Here is a 23,151-nt window from a genome sequence, read left to right as displayed (position 1 = left end):
AAAAACTAAAAAAAAACACTGGAAGTGAGAAGAGAAAAAGTCTCTTAACCAACTGCTGCAAGGACTTTTCTAGCAGCTATTGCAGTCTGCCTTTCTGCTACTGCTTCTTCTATTGAAAGAATACATTTAATAAATATTTTTGCAAGAGATTGATGGGGTCTGGTATTTCTTCCTTAGGAAGATAATATTCTTGAAAGAGGATATCCTACCTAAAACATTCCATTTCACATCAAACAATTCATATGAAAGCTCAGTTCCTTCAAGTTACAATTCTTAACAGAAACGGCATAAAATCCAACCAAAGACTGACAAACCTTCCTGAACCTTCAGAAAACATTTCTTGAGAACTCTTCTTAGCTGACCACAGCTTGCCCTATAGATTACAAGTTACTGTCTATGAGATAGATACAGAGTGGAATGTGAGTTGTCACTTCACCTGCCCCATCTCTCAGACTACCATTTCATGGGTCCATGTCTGTCTTTGACTAGAATGTTATGGGAGACCATGTCAAGAGCCCTAATGAAGTTAAGATAAACAACATCCACTGCTCTTCCCTCATCCACTTAGCTAATCATCTTGTTGTGGGAAACAATCCATTTGGTTAAGCACCATTTTGCCTTTGTAAATCCATGGTAATGACTCCCAATCACCTTCTGGTCCTTCACATGCCCAGAAATGGTTTCCAAGTTTAGTTGCTCTGTTGCCTTCTGAGGAACTGAGGTGAAGCTGACTGGCCTGTATTGTCCCAGGTTCTCCTTCTTGCCCTTCAGGAACCTCTCGGTCACCATGATCACTGTGATCTTTCAAAGATAATCAAGAGCAGCCTTGCAATGGCATCAGCCAGTGTCCCCTGCACTAGTGGGTGCATTCCATGGGGTCCCATTATGTCCAGTTTGTTTAGATGTTCCCTAACCTAATCCTCCTCCACTGAAGAGTACTTTTCTCTCTGGTGTCAGTGGCCTTGGGTTCCTGAAGGCCAGTCTTACTAGTAAATATTGAGGTAACAAAGATGTTGAGTATTTCAGCCTCTCGTGTCCTTTGTCACCAAGGCCCCTGTGCCATTCACCAGGGTGCCCACATTTTCCCTAGCTTGCTTTTTGCAGTTTAGGTACTTGTAGAACCCTTTTCTGTTGCACTTCACATCCCCTGCCAGAATCAACCCCAAGCTGGCCTTGCCTTTCCTAACCTCATCCCTGCATGATGAGACATCTGTACAGTCCTCCCAAGTCACCTGTCCCTGCTTTCACCTCTTGTACACTTCCTTTTCCACATCTGAGCTTAGTCAGGAGCTCCTTGTTCATCCATACAGGCCTCCTGCTGCCTTTTCCTGCCTATTGAGATAGATCATTCTTGATATATGTTGGAGGAGGTATCCTTGAATACCAACCACTTTTCTCTCCAGATCTATAACCCAGGGCATTCTTCTATGCAAGTCGCAACAGGTGCTCTCTGTAAGTTCAAGGTTGCAGTTGTGCTTTTTGCCCTGCTCTCTTCTCTCAGATGCACAAAATCCACCACTTCATGGTCACTGCAGCCAAGACTGCCCCCAGTCTTCAACTTTGACTAATTTTTCCTTTCTTGTAAACGGTCCATCAGACCACTTCTGTGTTAGGGGCTCTATTACCTCTCTCTGGAAGTGATTGTCTCTTCAGAAATGTCCTAGATTGCTTGTGCCCTGCTGTATTGCCCATCCAGCACAAATAGCAAGGTGTTTAAAAGCCCCACTGAAGATCAGGGCTAGTAAACATGAGCTTCTCCACTTGTTTGGAAGAAGCTTAAGCTCAGCGAAGAGACTATTCCTTCCAACACATCACGTAACGGTTATAAGGGTCTATAACGGTCTTCGTGCTTACCAAGACCTACAAGGCCTTCATTCCTAAACAATTTAAGTTTGGATGCTCCATGCTAGAAAGAATCTCAAAACCATTAGCCTGAACAAGATGAGATGATGAAAAGATGTAGGAAGCAAGATTAGAATGCTGAGAGGATACTGAGAAAGGTGAGAAAAATTAAAGTAATGCACATTTGGGAGGAAAAAAACTAATAGCTCTCCCCCAACCTTTTTAACCAGTAGATCTAAGATGGCATCTTTTCTCATTTGTACCAGAAAGAAAAAGCAGACTTGCATTCACATTTATAACAGTCCTTCCTAAATTTTTCACAGGGGTATTTTAGAGTCCATAAGGACAGCGAAAAACAGAGGAAAAAATATAGAGTCTATCAACAAGCCAACAGAAGCCAAGAACTGCTCTTTGAGGCAATGACTTCACCCTTACCTTATTTTGTGCACCTGGCATCGCAAATTGGTGTTTGCATCTCAGTTAGGTAATGTCTTTGAGGCCTTAAATAGTACATAAAACATCAGCATTGAAGACTTTCTCCAGAAATTGAAACTATGAAGTCCAAGTCAATTTTAATAATGTACATACAAATACCTTTCACAAATAGGTTAGCATGTGACAGATATTCTGAATCAGTAAGAAAATGTTAAAGTTTAGTCCCTATTTCAAAGAAAATGAATCATCAGAAAGGACAGAAGTTAAATGGAAATCAAGATTTCTTTTTGGTTTAAGTGGGTCTCAATTCCTACCTTGAACCAAAAAAGCAAAAGAAAATTGCCAGATTTTTTTTTTTAAGTCTGATCTACACAAAAGAATCTTTTGTTAATTAAAAGCAATATAGAAAATCACTCTTTTTACTTAGATATACTTATTTGCATGTGCACACAGACAAAATCCTTCTTGTTATATTAAGGTATTAAAACACAAAAGCAGCATGAATTAACACTGAATTTCACATGTTATTAACATGAAATCATGATTCGAGCAACACTAGCTGACAACAGTTTGCATCCTGTAGGGCAGCCTCAATGTGCTCTTTACCTTACACTCTGCATACAAATGTAAAACTTCACTATCAGATTTACTGATCTAAAAAGACATCACCATGAAAATGAGCAAGTACCAAATGAAAATATTTCAAAAATAAAGACTTGGCTTGAGCTTGCACACAAGCAAAAGAAAAGCAGAAAGGTGGACCACTAGACTCTCAGTCCTCTGATTTCAAGTCTTACCATATTTTTGCTGTCATTGAACAGCATACACATATACTCGAACAGAAAAAACAACACTGATTGTCCATACAATCACATTCAGTTGAACTACTACAAGCGAAGTGAGAAGGGGAAAAAAATAATAAGCCACTATTAAGGACCTGGAGCTAGCTTTACCACCTAAGCAAACACATTATAACTATAACCTCATCATCAAATACAAGCCTTCTGTCTTCCCTTTCAAAGTCCTTCATAACCTTTTTGCACACCCTATCTACCATCTCGATCATCTGCTAGTCAAGATCAATTTCTGCTTTCAGCATTCTTCGATGACAGTCTCTGCTGATTTTCAGATAAGAACGTGTCTGCTCTTCTGACAACCACGCTTGTGAGCTGTTTCTCCACTGTTATCACAAAGTTATTATATTCCTTCAAAACCTTCTTTGTAATGCCTTATGAAAGGAACAAGTGGTTAATTGTCTATATGCTGATCCAAACAACTACTTAGTTTCCTTGTGCCCCTGTAAGTGTCTGTATCCAGTTGTCTTCCCCAACATGGTAATTTGTTACAGAAACATAAAAGATCCTGAGTTGAAGGCACCCAAAAGTATCAAGTCCAACTCTGAGCTCTACAGAGGTCCTTGGAGTAGAGACATTTTTCACCATATACACTGGCTACTCCGGATGCACTGTGTCCTGATTAAAAACAAGAATTCAAAAGCAAAGCAGTAACGCAGATAATACATTTCTCCTTGAATCTCCTTTCCATCTGCGTCATTTCCAAGACTAAAAACCACAAAATTCAAGGTTGAACAGAAAGATCAGTCGTGTGGTTAGCTACAATGCCATTAAGGTGAAGGAGACAGACAGACTTATCCTTCCCAATTAGCGCAGACTGAATTTAAAGCCTCTGGTTTGGGCACACAGTTATTGTGGCACAGGAGAGGAATGAGCAAAGAATTTCAACCAGCTTTCAAAAAAAATAAAATTGGGCAGGAAAAGTAAAACGTTAAGAAGGGTCCAACAGGACAAAAAAGGCAACTGAAACTCTACTGTAGGGAACTGCCCCAACTGAGGTTTAGCAAGGGGATTTCAATTCTAGATAAAGTTCTGACATACAACTAATTACAAGAATATAATACAGGAACTTCAACTACTCTCTGAAACAATACCTAATATTCATGAGGAACAATCTCATAGAAGTAACTACCATAACTAAATGAATGGAAGTCAGTGTACAAGGTCAGAACCACATTTAAGACTGTAAGAACACACCTCAATCATACTTAACCAACATTTTTCATGGATTTGATAATTTAAGTGGTCACGTTTAAAGCTCAGTGCTGCAGAAGGCTACACTCAGAAGCAGTAAAACAAGCACAGTCGCACAAAGCTGACAGACATCAAAACAATGCAAAATGCTGCACACCAAAGTCTGAGTTCACTAACATCAACCAAATTTATAACAAATTATTTACATACAAAGCATGTTTTACCAAACACCACCTTATTCACTGCAAAATTCTGTCCCTGATGCACTTAAGTTTTATCTTCTTATAAAGCAGCCATACTTATTCAACACTTCCACCAGTTACAGAAATGGTACTGTCACCTGCAAAGAAGGCAAGGAAGGGAGGAAGGAAAGCACAGTAAAGATGGGAAAAGCAGTGACCTTCAATATGCTCCAATTTCCAAATTTGCTAAAAGCATCACTAATTCGACGCTGTGGGCTTTATATACCACTTGCACAACAGCTCTGCTTAGAATGTTATCATGAAACGAGAAGTTGAGCCATTATTGTCCATCTTGCTGTCTACTCCAAGTTTTTGTCTAAATAAAGGAGACACAGCAATAGCATAAAAAAGAAACAAAAGAAAACACTAACAATGAAACTAAGCAGTGACATGGTATCAGTGAAACTAAAGCACTGACATACAGAAGCATTTCCAAGGGACTAGCACTCCTCAGAAAGACATATAAAGGGAAAGAGGTTTTTTTTGGTCCACCAAAATCTATAAGGTTCAAGGGACAGTAATGTCACATAATGCTGTGAACTATAATCCCCATACCTCTTCTAAATAAACACTCTTTGAAACAGCCCCTTTCCAACAGAGCAATTTACTCCATGTTGAGGATTTTTTGCTCAGGTGAATTTATACTTGTGCTCATTAAAGGTTTTGCCTGAGGAAGGAAATGCAGAACTAAGCCAATAAACTTTTGAGAACTAAACTGAACTTTCTTGCTAATTATGCTATTTTCTGACATGAAGTCCTGGGCAGAACGGTTCCAGTTTCAGCTAAATTCTCCAAAAGTGATTTTACTTCCATCTTCCACAGAAATATTCTATTTCATCCAATTTTTTAATGTACTAATTACAAACATTTTTATGACAACTGGTCTTAGCCAACTGCACAGTCACACTGGAATTTACAACACAAGAATTTGTCAAAATATTTTCTTTTTAGAACAGTAATTTAAGAAATAAAATTCAAGCTGTCAACTTCTTAAACCATATCCTCAGAAAACAGCATAAAAGTATTTTCATTTACATTCTTATTAGTCAAAGATAATCCTACTATGGCACAGATCCAAATTTTACTCTCCTGAGTGTACGTACCACTGAATAATTTGTCCAAATGTCAATTGCAATTTTGAAAAATCCTTTCTTGCCCCTGAATCTTAAACATCTGTAACAAATACTTGTTTTGAGAGCGCCTTACATTCATGACATTTGACCTTTTGCTGTATGCACCACAAAATTTAAGTTTCAAATACCATGCAAACAGGAAATCTGATCATTCCAGCAGTAGCCATCTGCATGGTCCAATATCAAATATTAGTTCTGGATTGCACAAAGGGGCTACAAATCTTTTTCTGCAGCTTCTATAATTAATTTTAATTTGCTGCTTCTAAAACACATCTCTCAAGGAACATCTGGCCTCAAAATCTTACCTTAACATTGGAAAAGTACTTAGCATTTAGCTGTTGGTCTGTGTACTTTTGTATGCGCATGCATGCAACACAGATTAAGTATAACTACAGAACACAAGTATATGCTTTGCTGGTGGCATACCTAGGGCTAGAGACTTCTACTCCAGCAACAAAAGCATTTTAGCTCTCAAACTGTGGAAAAATTACAAAAAATATCAAACATAATAGAAAAGTGCACTCTAATGTTCTTGCTGGCTAATAACTATTTATTGATGTTAAATGTTAATAGCTCATTAAGCTTCCTACCGAACAACTGAGAGCTTTGCACAAATTGCAAGTTTCTTCGGCAGGATACTTAATAAAAGCAGAGGACTGTTGAAATTAAAACATGAACAAGACTTCCAAACAAACAAAAAAGCAAAGCTTCCCTAGAGTTAAAGCACCACCCTTACTAAAAAGACAAGTTCCAACACTAACATACCCAATTACCTTTTGTTGACCAAGTCAGAAATACAACAAGATTGAGCCACTGCATGTTTGAGCTTTGCTGTGTCAGAAGAAAATCTTTTCTAAGCCTGTGAAACAGTCTAATGGACAAATTATTACAAGCAACTAAACAAAAAGCCCTTTAACACCCTTACATGTAATTATTCCAAGTACATTCAATTAAGTAAGTATGATAATGTAAAAAGGGAGAAGAGTTCCTGGGAGGGATGCTATATTGCTCTCACAACCCATTTGTTGTCAAGCAAAATGAAAATTGTGGCAGAGCACTATTAACAGGGATTTACACCTGAAAGAACGCTGTTAGAGCTAATACAGCATTAAAAATACATATAAAGGACGAGACTAGTCATGATGGGAAGAACTACAGCTTCACTCGCCTGATTCTTCAGATGGCTTAAAATAAAGTGACCTATAGAAACTATTCTCATCAACCTCTAAATGAGAGAAAAACAAACATTCATCACATTTCTTACCTGAGCCCCATCCTTTAATTTCAAGATACATTCCATTGTATTGATAGTGATGACAACTGGTTCTGATCCTAATTTTGTCCATGGCACATGAATCCGAAGTTCATGAATATGCCCACTTAGAAAAGTGAATGGTAGTTTCAGCTCCTAACAACAACAAAAGAAAAAGGGTGATCAATTAACTACTGAAATATATCAAAATTCAAGACACACTTGTAATTTATTATTTGTAACTTGAACCTTATTATTTTAAGGTTCTGGCACAAGACCTAAGTCAAAGGTTCTTCTCCCTCCCCAAATTAGCAGTGTGACTCTGAATTTGGCAACTAGCCCACTAATTGCTCACACATTACAACTAGTCTGCTTTAAAGACTCATCTGGATTCCTACGTCCTTGATAATAGAAGGTTTAAAGCCACCTCTTCCATGGAGCTACCACAAAGTGTGTCACTATTCCAGAGATAAGTAGAAATGAACCAGGTGAAAGTAAATACTTAAATTGATACCCAAACTGAATTATTCTGAAAACAAATCTGGAATTAAACAAACATTGACAAAGCCACAGCAAGGCAACTTCTTCCAAAATATTTTAGTATTTTTGAGTTGTAAGAGCTCAGGGCTCTTAAGATTGGACACAAACAAAAATGAAGCCTATACAAAAGCTATGAGGCACTAACAACTTAAAGTAGAAAATACTAATGAGTTTTTGTTAGATACATGCTTATTTGGTCCCTTTATTTTATGTAAATACAGTTTGTACTCTCATTCTAGTGTTAAAATAAATTTAAAGGTTAAGGAAACAGAAAACATATCCTGTCACGGACTCTTGGCTGCCACCTTGACTATACCTACACAAAATCACAATTTCAAGTCCTCATTCCAAAACCTGAGTTACAGACCTTCTCTTGAAAATAGTTTGAGAATTGTTAATCTGATTTTACAAGTGTTTCTTCATCTCTTTCACAAATACACTGGAAGATTTTAGCTAAAAGCCTCTCTCCTTAGGCATAAAATCACCACACATAAAATGTTAATCCAGGCAGTTGCAGTTAAGCCACTGAAAACCAAGTACAGGACAGTTTAGTTACAGACATTGCTACACAGATAATACCAAAAATGAAAAGGTATCTTCTGTCCTGCAGCTTTGTGGGAGCCCACGGAAATAAATGATCAGAAAAACATGCAATCTAAAAAACACGCTACAATTTAAGGGACGATGCTTTCATGACTCAAACAGCAAATTATTACTATTTATGATGATAGAAATAAACTCCCTTTCCTCACTCACAAATATGTAATTTTTTTTTTATGTACCTCAGTACTACAATGTCTTTTTAGATCCTGACTTGTTTTCACACATGGAAGTTATGAATTTACTTCAAAGACCATTTTACAACACATCTTTTTCTACCATTTGCTGGACGGATTTAACATATTCCCATTTTTTTTCTAGCTAACTGCATGGTATTGAAAAAATGAATGGAAGTCGGAATCCTTTCAAACTGAAGCAATACAGCCAAATGCATAGCGACACAGAACTTCGGCGTATTTAGAAAACATAGTTCCTTTGTTTCAAAGGAATTTTGATACAAACAGTGTCTGACATTATCCTAATTGCACAAGCAAGTTTCGTTACAGCAATGCAGAGAAATCTTTGTTGTGTTACTTCGGTAGACAATACAAAACAAATGTGCGCCAAATTTAGTAACTTGTTTATAATCCAACATAACAAAGACCAGTTTTATTTCTCTTCCTTTCCTGTGCAATCTTTCCCCTTTCATTAAGTATAGCATGAAATTCTGAATGTATTTTTGTACTTACGACAGATTAGGCCTTACCTTTTAAATTTTACATTTACATCATATAAATCTTTCAAAAGTTATGACATGGCTGAAAACAAACTCATGGGCTTGACATGTAAATAACTGGCTGACATCATGCAAGACCGCAGACCAGATGATCTTAATTCCCCTTGCTCTAAAATACAAGGCTCTTCTTAACTTTGGGGTGTACGTACTGTTCCTCAAAGTCAGTGTTCAAATACCTCTTCTTCACATTCAAGGCGGTGCTTCGCAAGTAACACAGTGGCACATCGCTCAGACACTTATGATATTTTTACACCCTCATTTCCTTAAAGTTATTTTAAGTACATTGTCATTTTTCGTATTTGTCTTTGCTATTATTTGAATGCTTTCAGATTAAAACCTTCAGTCATTATAAAAGTGTAACACTATAGTAAGGTTTCCTGGATTTTCTACTGTGTGCGTTTATTCACATACACCATCCCTGCAACACAGTTTGTGTTTCAGGTGTCAATGCAGATTCAATCTTTATGAAGTCTTAACACAAACCATGTTTTGCTCTTCTCCCCATTAATCTATCTTTACAAAAGCAAAAGACAACATAGTGAAACAACATACATGACCCAAAAGGTACTGGCAGTTACCACTGTAACCAATGGTTTAAAGACCCTACAGTCACACACTGATTACATTTTTAATTAACTTTCAAAAACACTTTGACCAAGATACCAGACAGAACATGTTAGCTAGCTAAAATGTTTAAAGAATCTTTCCATCACTAAAGAATTATCAAGCTATTAACATGTCTGAATAGATCTGGCAACTACAGTAACTTTTTACTTTGTACTGTTAATCTCAAAAATATCTTCAGAGATCCTAATTTTATTAGCTTTAATCTTCAACTGAAGATAATTATTATGAAATTAACTGAGGATTCAAAGAATGCCATAATTATGTCTGAAAGCCACATTGTAGCTAGAAGGTTGAGCCTGAGTGCAAACAAGCACTCAGCTTTCACTACAGAACTGGTATGGTCAAAAATACTGCCTAATGGCAAATCAGGTGGGGGAAGAGACAGACCCTAGAAGTTATTGCAAAGTTACTCCAGAAAGTTATATTATTTTAGTTTAATGACTGCATATAAAATATACATATATATATACACACATATCAAGTATATATATATATTTTTTTTCCAGGTACAGAAATGTTCTCTCTTTGGGTTTGATAAATTTAAGTCAGCAGCTATATTACAAAAGATTTCAAGAAAAGCTGGAATCCTCTAACAATGTTCAATGTTCCCAAATACATTAATATGTACAGGTAACTTCTAGAGAGTTCAGCTTTTTAAGGGAATTTCCTGCCAGCTGCAAAGGCTTAGGGATGTTGCATTATTACATACTCAAAAAAAAAGTTTTGTTGAGCAGGAATAAAGCAGTATCCCTTCAAAAAAAAAAAAGGAACAAAAATGAGAAAGAAGAAAAAAAGAGATAAAGGACATCCTAAATATGCTCTGTGGGTCCAGGCAAGGTTCAAAGCATAAGAGCCAAATGAAGATCACCACATTTCACATAAACACACAGCCAAATGAACTGTTAAAAAAAAACTGAGCTACATTTTGTATTTACTATACATCCACATCCCCATCAAAGCCAATAAGACTTGCGCAAGGGTTCATGAAGCAGCACTTGCCAGTAGAACAGCCAAGACAGCAACAGATCGCACTGGGTATTTATGGACCGAGCTGAAACACGTACAGGCAAGGATCATCTCTGAGAAACTCCTTGAAAGTAGGCGATAGCAAACTCCTATAGGGCCAGGTACCATGCATGGTTTGATATATCCATCCCAAGTCACTGTTTGTTGTGAGAACAAACTTTATCCCTATAGGAGCGGTACAGCACTGTGACAGTTTACCCAAAGAGGAGGTTTTCACAACCCAGGCTGGAGATTCCAAGACTCAACAGAACAAAACTGATCTCATGTAATGCTGGTAACAGCTCCAAGTGCTCCAAGCAGGAGGTTGGATCAGACAACATCCAGAATTCCCTTCTGATCAATCCTCCTTTGATTCCATAGCATGTAAAATTAAAAAGACTTTAAATATACACAGGAGGAACACATCCTACCAACTGCAATCTAGTACCCACACTAATTGTATGGGCATCCCGTACCAAGAAAATGAGGAACTGAAAGGCATCTGCCTTGAGAGAAAATACAAAGGCCACCAAATACTTGGAAGGAAAATTAATCAGGCTCTTTACAGAAAGACTGACAATATCTCTTGAAAGGCTTGATCCTATTCTGAAAGTGGATCAGAGATACTTTATTGGCCATAAACACTTCTTTCATATTTCTAAAGGTTCCCCTGATAAAGACCACACAGTCTCCACAGTCTACTCCAATGCCTCATAATCTGATTAAAACATGAGAAGAAATTTCCTTAATGTCCAGTCTAAGTCTCCTGAGTAAAATTTATTCCATTCTTTCTTATCTCACACATAAAAGACATGCAAAAAAGACTCTTGCCTCATCTTACTTTATTTAAAATTAAGACACGGTCCTTGTCTTTTACATTGCTCTTCCATAGGCCGTATTATCTATATCTTCCATTAGTTTTTGCTTCCACTATTTTATTTCTCTCTCAGCCCCTTCATTTGGGATACAATTGGACACGGGACTCTAGCTCAGACTTGCTACTCCGTGTACAACAGCTTTATCTGTCTGACACACTTACACTGTCAACACGGATAAGCACAGAAGAAAGCAGTTCCTCAGCAAAGACTTACCCGGTTCATTTTAACTACAGGCTCCAAATTCTTCACCAATTGTTTTACTTGGTGAAGCTTTTCTTTTTACTGTTAAGTTACGGGGCCTCAGATCTAATCCACGTAAAATAGCTGACAAAATTCTCCCCTCAATTACTCAGGCTCAGATACAACTAGAATGATTAAAACCATAGCCATAAAACAATACAGAGAACACAAATCTGTGTTTGGTTTGCATAATTAAAAAGAGGTCTTCCTTGACTGTGTGACATTCTGAACTAGTTACTATATGCAATTGGTAAATATGACCGGAAAAGCGATTTAGTTAGATGTTTCTGTTGTTAAACAATGGTCACTGAAAGAATAAACATACACACAAAAGAGCCTCTCTCTTCACGCCCCCTTAGCTTGTAGAAAATGAAAAAAATTACCATTCATCACTAAACAAATAGCATAGAATTAATACGAGAGTAACTATATGCAGGAAAAAACAATTTGCATAAGAAAAACAAGTAGTAAGTGAACATTTATCTGTGCAGACCCATGTAAACTGTTTGGTAAACTCTTGATTTTCCCAAAATCAAAGACACATAATACAGCTACTCTAATCAGAACATACCTGTTCAAGTACATCCAGCTTCAATTCAAGTTTACTAAGCACAACATCTCCCCCCCAGAGTGACAACTGTAGATCTGAAGGCTTCAAGTTCTTGATGTAGCGATTCACATAACTCATCAAAATGGGAGTTACATAGGACTCCAACATTCTGGAAGATCTCTGTATTACGGGTCAGGCACTAGAAACAAAGAGAAGACAATGAGGTATTATTTACAAATCTGTCAGCATAACTTCCAGTAAAGTGACAACCATGTTGCCTGGACATAGGCAAAAAATCTACCTCATATTCTAAACAAAGGATACGTATACAGACATAGAACCACAGAATGGTTTGGGTTGGAAGGGACCTTAAAGCCCACCCAGTTCCAGCCCCCTGCCATGGGCAGGGACACCTCCCACCAGCCCAGGTTGCCCAAAGCCCCATCCAGCCTGGCCTTGAGCACCTCCAGGGATGGGGCATCCACAGCTTCTCTGGGCAGCCTGTGCCAGGGCCTCACCACCCTCTGAGTGAAGAATTTCTTCCTTATATCTAATCCAAATCTACCCTCTTTCAGTCTCAAGCCATTCCCCCTTGTCCTATCCCTACACCCCCTACCAAAGAGTCTCTTCGCAGCTTTCCTGTAGCCCTGTTTAGGTACTGGAAGGCTGCAATGAGGTCCGTCTGGGAGCCTTCTCCAGGCTGAGCAACCCCAACCATCCGTATACTTACACTTAAATATGAAATAGATATCAAGATGAAAGCAAGTCTATTTGGATTTATGAATACCCAGCTTTTAGATATATATATATATATACACACACACATATACACATATATATATATAGGAGCTAATAACTAGGATGTTCACTACCCAAAAAAGACAGAGGGAGGGAGATGGAGAAGATATCAAGCACCCTCCCATACTTTCACCTAAAACTCACACAAGTAACTTACACTACAGCTAAACCCATACAGATCCTACCGCTCTTAACTAACAAACGTCCGTATTAAGGCACCCCCGAGAAACACCTCGCCGCTCTCACACCCCAACCAACGCGCACAGAGCCAGAACACCTGCTTGAAACCCCCCTCACCCCAACGCCCCCCTCACCCCAACGCCCCCACCTGCACCTGGGCTCCCCTAGTGCCACCCCCCCACCCACACTCCCCTCCCTCCCCGCACCGCCGCGCTTCCCCAGGGACACGCACCCCTCCCCAGCGAGCCGGGGCACCCCCAGCAGCTCCCGTGCCGGCCGTGCCCGCCCGCCCGAGGCTGTGCGGGGCCGGGTGCCCGCCCCACAGCGGCTCGGTGCCCCCCTCCCGGGCCGGCCGGGCAGCAGGAGCCCGGCGCCCTGCGCGGCCGCCTCACGGCCGCTTCCTGGTTCCCCGCTCCGTGCGCTCCCCTCTATCGTCCGGGCGCGTCTGGGCTGGCCGGCCCGGCCGGAAGGGTTTAAGGGGAGCACCGCGGTGAGGCCGGAAGGTGGGCGTGAAGGCGGAGGAGAGGTGTTTGCCAGGAGTTCCGCCCCGGCGTTGTGGGGCGGGGAGGGGGTGTGCGCATGCGCGGTGCCGGCCGCCCTGTGATGGTGGTCGCTTTGGGGTGTGGTGGCTGCCGGTCAGTGTCCGCGGCTGAGGAGGAGCCGCCTTCCTCGGTACATTGCCGCCGTGCGGGGCGCCGAAGGAGGCCTCTCGGGCTGAGAGCACGGGCTCCAGCCTGTCCTACATTAATCCTGGGATGTGTTCCTGGAGGCTGCAGGGCTTCAGCCCGCTCCCTCCCCGCCGCCTGGTTCCCGCAGCGCAGGCGGGTGGCCGTTGGGCAGATGTCGGTGGCAGCAAGCGTGTAGCTGGTTCTCAACCTGTCTAATAAAGATGTGTGTTTCCCGTATCGCTTTCGTGTGGTGTTCTAACTAGGCTCTGAATTTCAGTATTGAACGTGAGGAGAAAGTTACTCAGAAATATCTTGGGCTTTAGGCATGCCCAGAGCAATGCTGACAGAAAAACCCTCTGGGACAGCGCCAATGCCCTGGGCATGCACTGGGGAGAGTGGATTAATGGGATCCTCGTGGGGTCGATGTCGGAAAGAGCAGGGGCTGATTTTTTCCAGGGTGAATGACTAACCTGTTACAAAGGCCTCCTACTTTGGTTTTTAAAGACGAGTCTGATATGACCATTGAGTTTTACATTCCTTGTAGAAATTCCAAATCTTATGCATTTAACCTGTACGGTGTAGTTCCATGTCTGGAAACAAAAGACGGCATACACATGCTGAGTTAATCATGAATCTATCCTTTTTTTAAATGAACAGTCACCTCACTTACTGTGCCATCTTCACTCAAGAGTCACAGCCCGCAAGGCAGTTTTCCCTCCACGAACCTGAAGCAGTTTGGACTGCTTTTACCCTTATGACGAAGGTCACCACTTCCAGAGCTCATGGTAGAGAAGTGTTAGGCCCTTTTCAGCAGCTGTGGCATGTCAACCTGTGAGAGATGGTAGCAGGCAGCTGAAGGTCAGAAATACTTTAACAGCATCAGTGATGTTTCAATAAGAGTATGTTTTCAGCCTGCAATTTCTCTAGTGCTAACGTTCTTGAAGCGTTCCTTTACATAACCGCTACACATTTCTGTCCCTGTGCTAGAGTTGTGGGAGTGGTGAATTTTACTGATAAAACTTTTCGGGAGTGTGCGCTGTGAGCCAGCTCAGTGAAATGATGTGTGTTAATGGCAGCAACCTCATTCATAGCACGGCCTCCCTGTAGACTTGCATTGACACAACAGAGGGATATGCCAACAGATAAGTGTAATGCTGAAGCACACCCTAAGCATGCATCAAAAGCCTTCATATTCAACAGAAAAACATTCCTCTGTTCCTTTGTCCATTATGTGATTACTTCTGAATGACACATCCAATCAACACTGGAATGTTTTCTGAAAGTTTGGAATTGAAGAACAACGCCCTATTTTGGTGAAAATCAGTAAACTAGAAGAAGAGTAGGGGAGACACGTGGTGTTCCTGGCAGCTGCTTGGCAGACCTAGCAGCTCTGAACAACTCTGTAATTTTCCTGGCAGTTATTAGCATTTCATTATAACTACCTCCATCTCAGTTCCAGTTCCAGTATGTTGACGCCCTGAATAATTTATTTCCTACAGAAGAGAAAAGTACAAAAAAAGTGGGATCATGCAGGAATTGGTCTTTGACACAAAGGAAGCGGGTGGCACAAAACGAAAGTAGCCAGAGAACGTTCCAAGAGGTCCCTGAAGAACAAAGACAGGAGAGCTCAGGGTGCAGGGAATTTGCAGGTAATAGGCGGAGAAATTAACTTGGGCCCACTGAAGCAACAAAGGCATATCTGCTGGAAATGTCAGCGTAGTGCAGCTGCCTGAACTAGCCCGATTTATTCAGTATTTCAGCAATCCGGTGAGACACGCAGGTCAGGTACAACCTAAAACTGCATGTTTAGTGACATACACGTCTTCATTCATATAGTAGCTGACTTGAGTAATTCTGAATCCATTAAAAATTAGTATATTTAAAACTAGAGAGAGGGGAAGTGTGCACAAGATTGTGTAACATTTGGCCAGACGTGCGAAGATGACAGGACTTCAGGGAAGTCCTCTGGAAACGTATCTACCTGCACAGGACTACATCTTGATAAAAGAGACTGTAGGAGTATTTCTAGTTTCAGTGTTGTTGCTGATATGTATGATTTGCCATTTTCTGCAACAGAAGCAGAGTAAATGAAACACGGAAGGGAAAAACAGAGTTCATGAAAAATGAGGAAAGATGAGGAAACAGGGAGTACAAATAAGTGACTATCCCACTACCAGATGCTGCAGTCAAGGGGAAAACAAGGAAATTAGACTTTTAAATAGATTTAAAACAATAAAATAAAACAAGAAACAGCCACGCAGCCAAATTAGTCCAATTCTACCTCTCTTGTTCACAAACTTAAACCAGCCCTTTCTTCTGAGCACAGTTTTGCAAAGCCTCCTGCTATGACATTGGTGTTTGACAGCCCTTAGGCTACCCATGTACGAGAAGAGTCTGCTGTTTTGTGATTATATGCCCCATAGACAATAAGAGATTGACAGAATGAAAGAGTTGCTGACTGTAACCTGTGAAAGAAATAAAAATGATTTGGGCTTCTTCCTCCTCTTCTGTTTATAGGTGCTAACACATGGACTAGTTAATTTGTAATGTTTCCCGGTGGTTTCTTTTTAAGTTTCTACTGCAATGATATTGCATTTTGTCCTGTTTTACTGGGAATTTGCTGAGCTCATGGCTATACTGACTAAAATTACAGACCTTCTAATATTTTTCAGGCTTTTAAAAATTACATCAACAAAAGCAAGCATTATAAATCAAGTCTGTTTCTCTGTTAGAATTACACTGCTTATTAGTAATGCCACATATCTAATTATTAAATCATATGTGGTCATCAAAAAGTGGGAAACAAATCGTTGCCACACTGTATATATCACTCTGAAATTATTTTCAAATTCACCAAAATGCACATAGATTTGATATTTGGGAAAAAAAAATAATTTTTATTAAATTTGCACATACACTTTCATCATGATGTGAATGTTAGGTATATTCCAGATTTAAAGGTACAGACAGTTGTCTATTGTAGGCTTCATTTGTTCTTCTATTCCCTAAATTTTGCCTGAAAATTATACTGAAGAAGACATGCAGATATGGCTTAAGGTAGTAATTTTTTTTTCAAGTGTTAAGGAAGATTGACTGAATTATGGGACTTTTAAAATGGAAAATCAAAGTTCAAAAAGAAAAAAGCTGTTTTTAAAATAAATTTAGAGTTTGTAACTAATATTATGAGCATGACTCTGTCAAAATGGTGAAGTCCAGACTAAGTAAAACTAGAAAGTATTAATTTAGTGTACTAAGTTCACAAGGTTCTGGAAATAAGTAGCTTCTGGTATATAATCCCAGCTCACTGCTGCCTCATCTGACTTCTTAGAAAATCACTTTTCCCAACACATTAAATCTTTTAAAGTTAAATTCCCATAACAGATGATGAGCAGAAGGCTGAGCACGCTGGGGACTGAGGCACATTTACAGAGGTTTGGGTGCTAACCTGTCTTGAGGTTTTTGCTGGCTTCCCCAGTCCTCCCTGTTAGTGAGTGCACACTCTGTATTTAAGGGGAAAACATCTTACAAATGAGGAGACATTTCTTCTCAGAAAGAGCAGTCAGGCACTGGGACGGGTTGCCCAGGGAGGTGGTGGAGTCACCGTCCCTGGGGGTGTTCAAGGAAAGGTTGGACGTGGTGCTTAGGGACACGGTTCAGTGGGTGACATTGGTGGGGGGGGGATGGTTGGACCAGGTGATCTAGGGGGTCTTTTCCAACCTTAATGATTCTGTGGTTCTATGGTTCTAAAGTCCCTCTTCAGAAGAGTGTGCAATGGTCTAACAACCAACTTAACCAGCACGAGTATTGCTGGTGTGCAAAGGGTCTGGCGCGGACAGCTGGGCTACACTCAGGTGTAAGGATTTAACTACAGAAACTGGGGTTTTAAAATGTAGACTGCATGCATAAATTCTTTTTATGTACATTCAGGTTGCTTTTGGAATTATTAGCCCTCCGATATAGAGGTTATATTGTTTCTGCAGAGTGCCTGTGGTACTGAACTTCTATTCACATACCAGAGTGAATGAAAGATATGATAGGGAACCTGAACTGAAGGCAGCGGGAGCATACAAGCAATGCAGTTTTGGTCTTCTGGGAGTATAATTTCCAGATAAATCCTAGGAGACGTGCATGCACAGCCAGATCAGGAAGGTTAAATCTTTAAAGTCTTTTGAAAGGTTGTGTTGGATCGGTAATGAAGGAGAACAATTACCTGTGTTTCAGTAGTGCAGTTTTAGGGTATATAAAGCTATTTGACCTGTTTAGAAATGCTTAAAGAGTTTATGTATCCTTTGGGTCTAAAGAGATATCTTTGAATTCTATACCTAATTATGGAACACACCAAAAAAAGTCAACCAAGAAGATATTATTCTTGGTTCCAATACATGAAATGTATATTTGACAATGGTAAAATGTATCTGTGAAGAAACATATAATTTATTACTGCCTCCAGGCACGAGGAGATTTATGCACTAAATGTTTCACACAGGGTTTTGCTTGACTATTGCTGTACTGTTCATGCAAAACATATGTACTTGTAATGACAACTTCTAGCATGCGTTCTTTCAGAATAGTCCTGCTTTTCAAAAGTTAAATGGGCACTGTTCTCTGACCTTAATGTATTTATATTGAAATCTCTACAGATAAAGAACTATAAATAGTACAAATATAGAAATTTGTATTTGTTTATTTACATGTACAAATAATTGTAAATAAATAAGAAATGCATAAGTATAAATACCAAATATTGCATTTTTCCTTTAAAAACATTATGTATTATCAAAAGATAAAAAGTAAATGGCAGCTTTATTTTGTGTCACCAGGTGATTCTTTAGAGGATGAAGGTAGAAATGGCAAAGCTCAGGAATGTGTTTGGTTTGAATTATGCTAAAATCCAGTTGCTTTCATTATTTATTGGCAAAATGAGTTTCTCAGTGAAGCTGTGACACTCTATGAAGCCCTTTGTCCTGCAACTGAAGCCAGATGCATTTCTACAGGAGCTGATGTTTGTTCCAAAGTTTCTTCTTAATGTGAATGAAGACATGTTTAGACTTGATTTGCATATTTAGAGCTGATATTAATGAATATCAGACAGGTTGAACAGCTACTAGAACTGCAAAACCATGAAAATGTGTGTCAGCTCCAAAAATCCAGCCTTGGCATCTTGTTGGCTGCCACAGCTCTGTGTGAAGAAAATGTTTGTTGTTTCAGCAGTGATCTCCTGGGCTTCCAGGACTTTATAGGTGAGTAAACATGGGTTCTAACACTGAAATCTGGCTATATACATTGAAGTCAGGCTACAAACGAGACCAAGGACTAAAGAGAACATATAAAGCATATGATCAGTATATTTGGATCTTTTATATGAAGGAAGCTCTTTGTTATTTCCAGAATATTTGGTATTTTTTTAGTTGTTTACACTAGATTATAACTTAAGGGTCTTAGGCTTACTTTTTTCCCTGCAAAAATTTACAAATGTTAGTATTAAATGATTTTCTGATGCATTTTGCTGTAAAGCTAAGTAGCTATTTCACACCTCTCCAAAAATCAATGGCTATAAAAGAGCTGCAAGGGTCCCACTTCCAATGGGATGACTGCTCAGCATTCCCTCTACTCCTGAAAAGTGACATGTAGAGTCTGGCAAAAACACCTGCACACAGCGGGAGATTAGGATGAAGTGTATGACAACCTGGAAAGATGGACAAGTGACCACTCTGACACAAGAAAGGAGACTGCACCAATGCTTAAGGCAGGAAGCCTGGTGATTTGATTGAATTTTAAACTGAGGTGAAGACAGAGCAGGTGAATACAGCAAAGAAAAAGCAGAGGAGACCTGGAAAACATGATTAGGAGTTGTATACATCACCTATTGATCATTTTGCAGTGTTGACACATTTGTTTTGATAAGTTTTGAGACACTGTGGATTTGTTATTGCTTTAAACCAAGTGCTTCTCACTATCCAGGCAGCTGTTATCAATTATTTGCTTCCCTCATTTATTTCTTTTAATCCATGCTATTTTCTTTTCATGTTTTGTGTTCAACATTACTAACATTAATTTGTTATGAAGTGGAAGTTGGAGAAAGTGGAAACCTTACTATTTAGTGTTAAGTACACTGAGTAGGCAGCATTGCACATAGTGTGTTCTACTCCAAGGACCTGCTATTTTTGGTCCATACTTTTACTTAACCCATTCTCTGGCAACTGGTACTGACTTCCAGTGTGTCATATCCAACATGCATTTATGTGATGCACAAGAAATTCTGAGTATGCTTTTTATATCACCCTGTCACAATGCATTGAACAGTTCATTATGTACAGATAAACATCATTCAGTAGCCCAAAGAGGAATAATTATACCATACAATTTACACTTTTCTTAGTTCTAGTTCAAATCGGTGTTCCTAGTTCCATTTGAATTACATGCTATCCACCGAGTATTTTTCCGTGTAATCTAAAACATGGAGGGATGGGAAGAAGGATGGGAAGACCGTTGACTTATCTCAGCCTATTACTAGTAGCTGGAGTTTGAGAGACTGCTTTAGAGAACAAGCAAATATTTGTAGCATGATTTAAGTGAGAGATGATCGCAATGTTTTATGAGTTATTGCAGAGAATCTTATTAGATAATTTATTACCACTCTTTTCTGAATCTTGCTCCATAATGGAAATTCTTAATATCTATGTGATAAATATGTAAGAAAACGTGACTAGCACACTCCATTAGTAATTTGCATTTGTGACACAGACTGCAGAAATGTTTGCTGATATCAGGACACTGGGTTTCTGATAGCTTGGTCAAGCTTTACGTAGATATTTCATGGCTGTGAATAAATATGAGTCTATGAGATGGAAAGAACTGACTCTTAAAAACGAATTCTTAACTTTTGTTTCAAAGACTGACACCACACAAATTACAAGGGTTACAGTAATGAATCTCATACCCTTACATCTACATGTCTCTTCATCACCTTTATTGTGTTTTCAGACAAACACCTGCCATTTCTAGAAATGTAGAGTCCTGAAATGGTGTGCTCCTCCTAGCAGAACACAGCTGCTGATGCAACCCATCCTGATTTTAATTCTGGTCAGAAATTACCTGGAAAAATTAAGTAATCTTAGGCTATTTTCTCTTCATACCCATGCTTTCCCTTATGTTTAACACAGTTTCTTCTCCAACAAGAACAAATCTCTGTGAAAAGGGGAAAAATAATTGTATTTTGTAGGAGAGTACATTTGCTTCTTTCAAACATACAAATATGGTACTGAAAAAGGATGAATGTTTGTTTTAGAGGAGATGAACAAAATCATTACCAAGGTAATCTAAACTTTACTCATTTACTCCTTGCTATCCTTTGTCGTCTCGCTCTATCAGCAGGATGTCTACCAAAATGACAACAGCTAGGAGCAAGTGAACTGATACTCTCCCTGTCTGGTGGATCACTGTCACAGGGTTATGTCCTTGGGCTCCCCATCCATCCATCCATCCATCCGTCACATCTCCATGTTACCTGTTACCTTAGGATGTAATTAGGTGCAACATTTCTTCGCATGGCAAGGCTGATGTACAAAACACATGCCAACTGTTACATCTGGGGAAAATGTAAAGACAGATGACACCTTTATTTTGTATGTTTTTCAGGCAGGGACCATCTTCTTGTGCTGTACGTTGTCATATAAAACGTTAGCTCAGTTTGTGACTGCAGCTGTTAGCTGCTGCAGCAATGCAAATAATTTTGGTAGCAAAATCCTTTCAATGAGATCCAGTCCATCGGACTGAAGTAAAGCAAATCCAGTTTACATTACTTGGATGACCTTTAAAACCGTTGGAGTTAAAAGCAATGGGTATTGGCTCATGAAGAATTATGGGGCTTCTAAAGCTGTCTATGAATCTCTTCCAGCTCAGGAGCTTCCCAGCAGTAGCCAATGTGAACTGGCATGAGGACCAAAGGCCTTCCTGAGTACTGCACTTCTCAGAATTTTTGCACTAGATAGAGAGGGATATAGTGGCCACAGAGAAATGCAGCCAAAGAAAGGCAGTGTGTAAATATGACTGGAAAAGTAGATGAACACAAGTCTGAGTAGAGCAGGAGTTTAAACCAAAACATCCTCCAAACTTCAGGGAGTTGGGAGCACCTCCAGTTGGTTGTCTTTGTCCAGATGCAACAAGAAATGAAGCACTTCTTTCCAGACACCGAGACAAAAAAAAAAGAATGGACAGCAGATGTGTCATTTTCCCCAGCTAAACAAATTTCTGATGGACTGTTTCACTCTCACTGTACAAAGAGGAAAGAACCAAGCAGGATGCTCTTAACTGGGTTGTAGCAGACAGACCGACCCTGCCTGTCCTGCTCTCCAAGGGCGTGCTGCCTTTGTGCTCTTTCATAGATGGTTAGCACTAAAACCACTAAAACATCGCCATCTCCAACCAAGTGAGAAGCCAGGGCCATATCACAGTAGTTCCTTGCTTCTGAATCGGTGCTCAATCCATTACAAGAAGACAAAAATACAGAATAAATATTTTTACTAGAGTACATATCCTGGTCATATTGTTTCAGGCTGTTTGGCCGTACAGTCTGCGAGACAGTGCGCTGGTTAACATTGTAAAGGCTCCTTTCAGAACCTGGAAAGTTAGAACATATATTATTTTAATGAAAGCATAGATTGTGGAGGCTACAACAAAATCCACAGGAAGATCCTAAATCCTCCAACACTTTGGATTTTTCAACAGCCTGGATTTGGATTGACCCTAATAATGTGTATACTTAGCGCTTAGAATCACATGTGTAAGGTCCATAGAAAATACAATTTACCAGCTGTGCAAGTATTTTTCTAATGACTCAGACTCTCTGCTTTTTTGTTATTGTATAAAAATGTGATGCTTTTAAACTGAGCAGCATAAATTACATTGTTGCTTCTCTGCAGTAATATAAGGTAACCTTTTCCCTTGGTTATAGGTTTTTAAAGGTTGGTATGGATTGTTCCATGTATCCACTGCACCTCCTGGAGTTTGGTTATTCTCTCTCCTCAGACAGAGTGTCTTTCAGGTACTTTTGATATAATGTGCTTTTTAATTATGAAAGATATTAAATCTTCCTCTTAGGTATTTCTACCATGGGAAGCATTTGGATGTCTTGCTCTAGTTGAGGAGATTAAGTATTTAATTGCTTATTGCAAAAACACCATTACTGTCACAAAACATACTTTTTATTGACTGATGCTGGTAATTTATGTAAGTCTCATATGAGAGAAAAGTGGCCAAAAAAAACCTTGCATCTGTGGCAGTTTCTTTATAGGGAAGAAAGCAGGTGAATACATAAATTGTTTCCAAGCATGGAAGATAACAATTCTGTTTTCTCATCATTAAGAGCCTCACTGAGA

At 39.5% G+C, this 23,151-nt stretch overlaps 1 protein-coding gene across 9 annotated transcripts in view; it reads right to left on the bottom strand.

Annotated features, from left to right (window-relative positions):
* VPS13B (vacuolar protein sorting 13 homolog B) overlaps positions 1–14,026 on the bottom strand; it is a 477,988-nt gene extending 463,962 nt beyond the window's left edge. For all 9 annotated transcript variants that reach the window (XM_080583158.1, XM_080583153.1, XM_080583155.1 and 6 more), the window contains exons 1-3: positions 13,339–14,026; positions 12,150–12,327; positions 6,965–7,108 (exon numbers count right to left, since the gene is read on the bottom strand). In XM_080583158.1, coding sequence (XP_080439284.1) covers positions 6,965–7,108; positions 12,150–12,296 — 291 coding nt within the window. In that variant the 5' untranslated portion in view covers positions 12,297–12,327; positions 13,339–14,026. The remainder of the gene's footprint in view (positions 1–6,964; positions 7,109–12,149; positions 12,328–13,338) is intronic.
* Between the last annotated feature and the right edge of the window lie 9,125 nt (positions 14,027–23,151).

This window comes from Anser brachyrhynchus, assembly GCF_964034855.1.
Source record: "Anser brachyrhynchus genome assembly, chromosome: 2".
NCBI lineage: Eukaryota > Metazoa > Chordata > Aves > Anseriformes > Anatidae > Anser > Anser brachyrhynchus.
The sequence above is the reverse complement of the archived record's forward strand: the minus strand, read 5'-3'. Positions and strand labels throughout refer to the sequence as shown.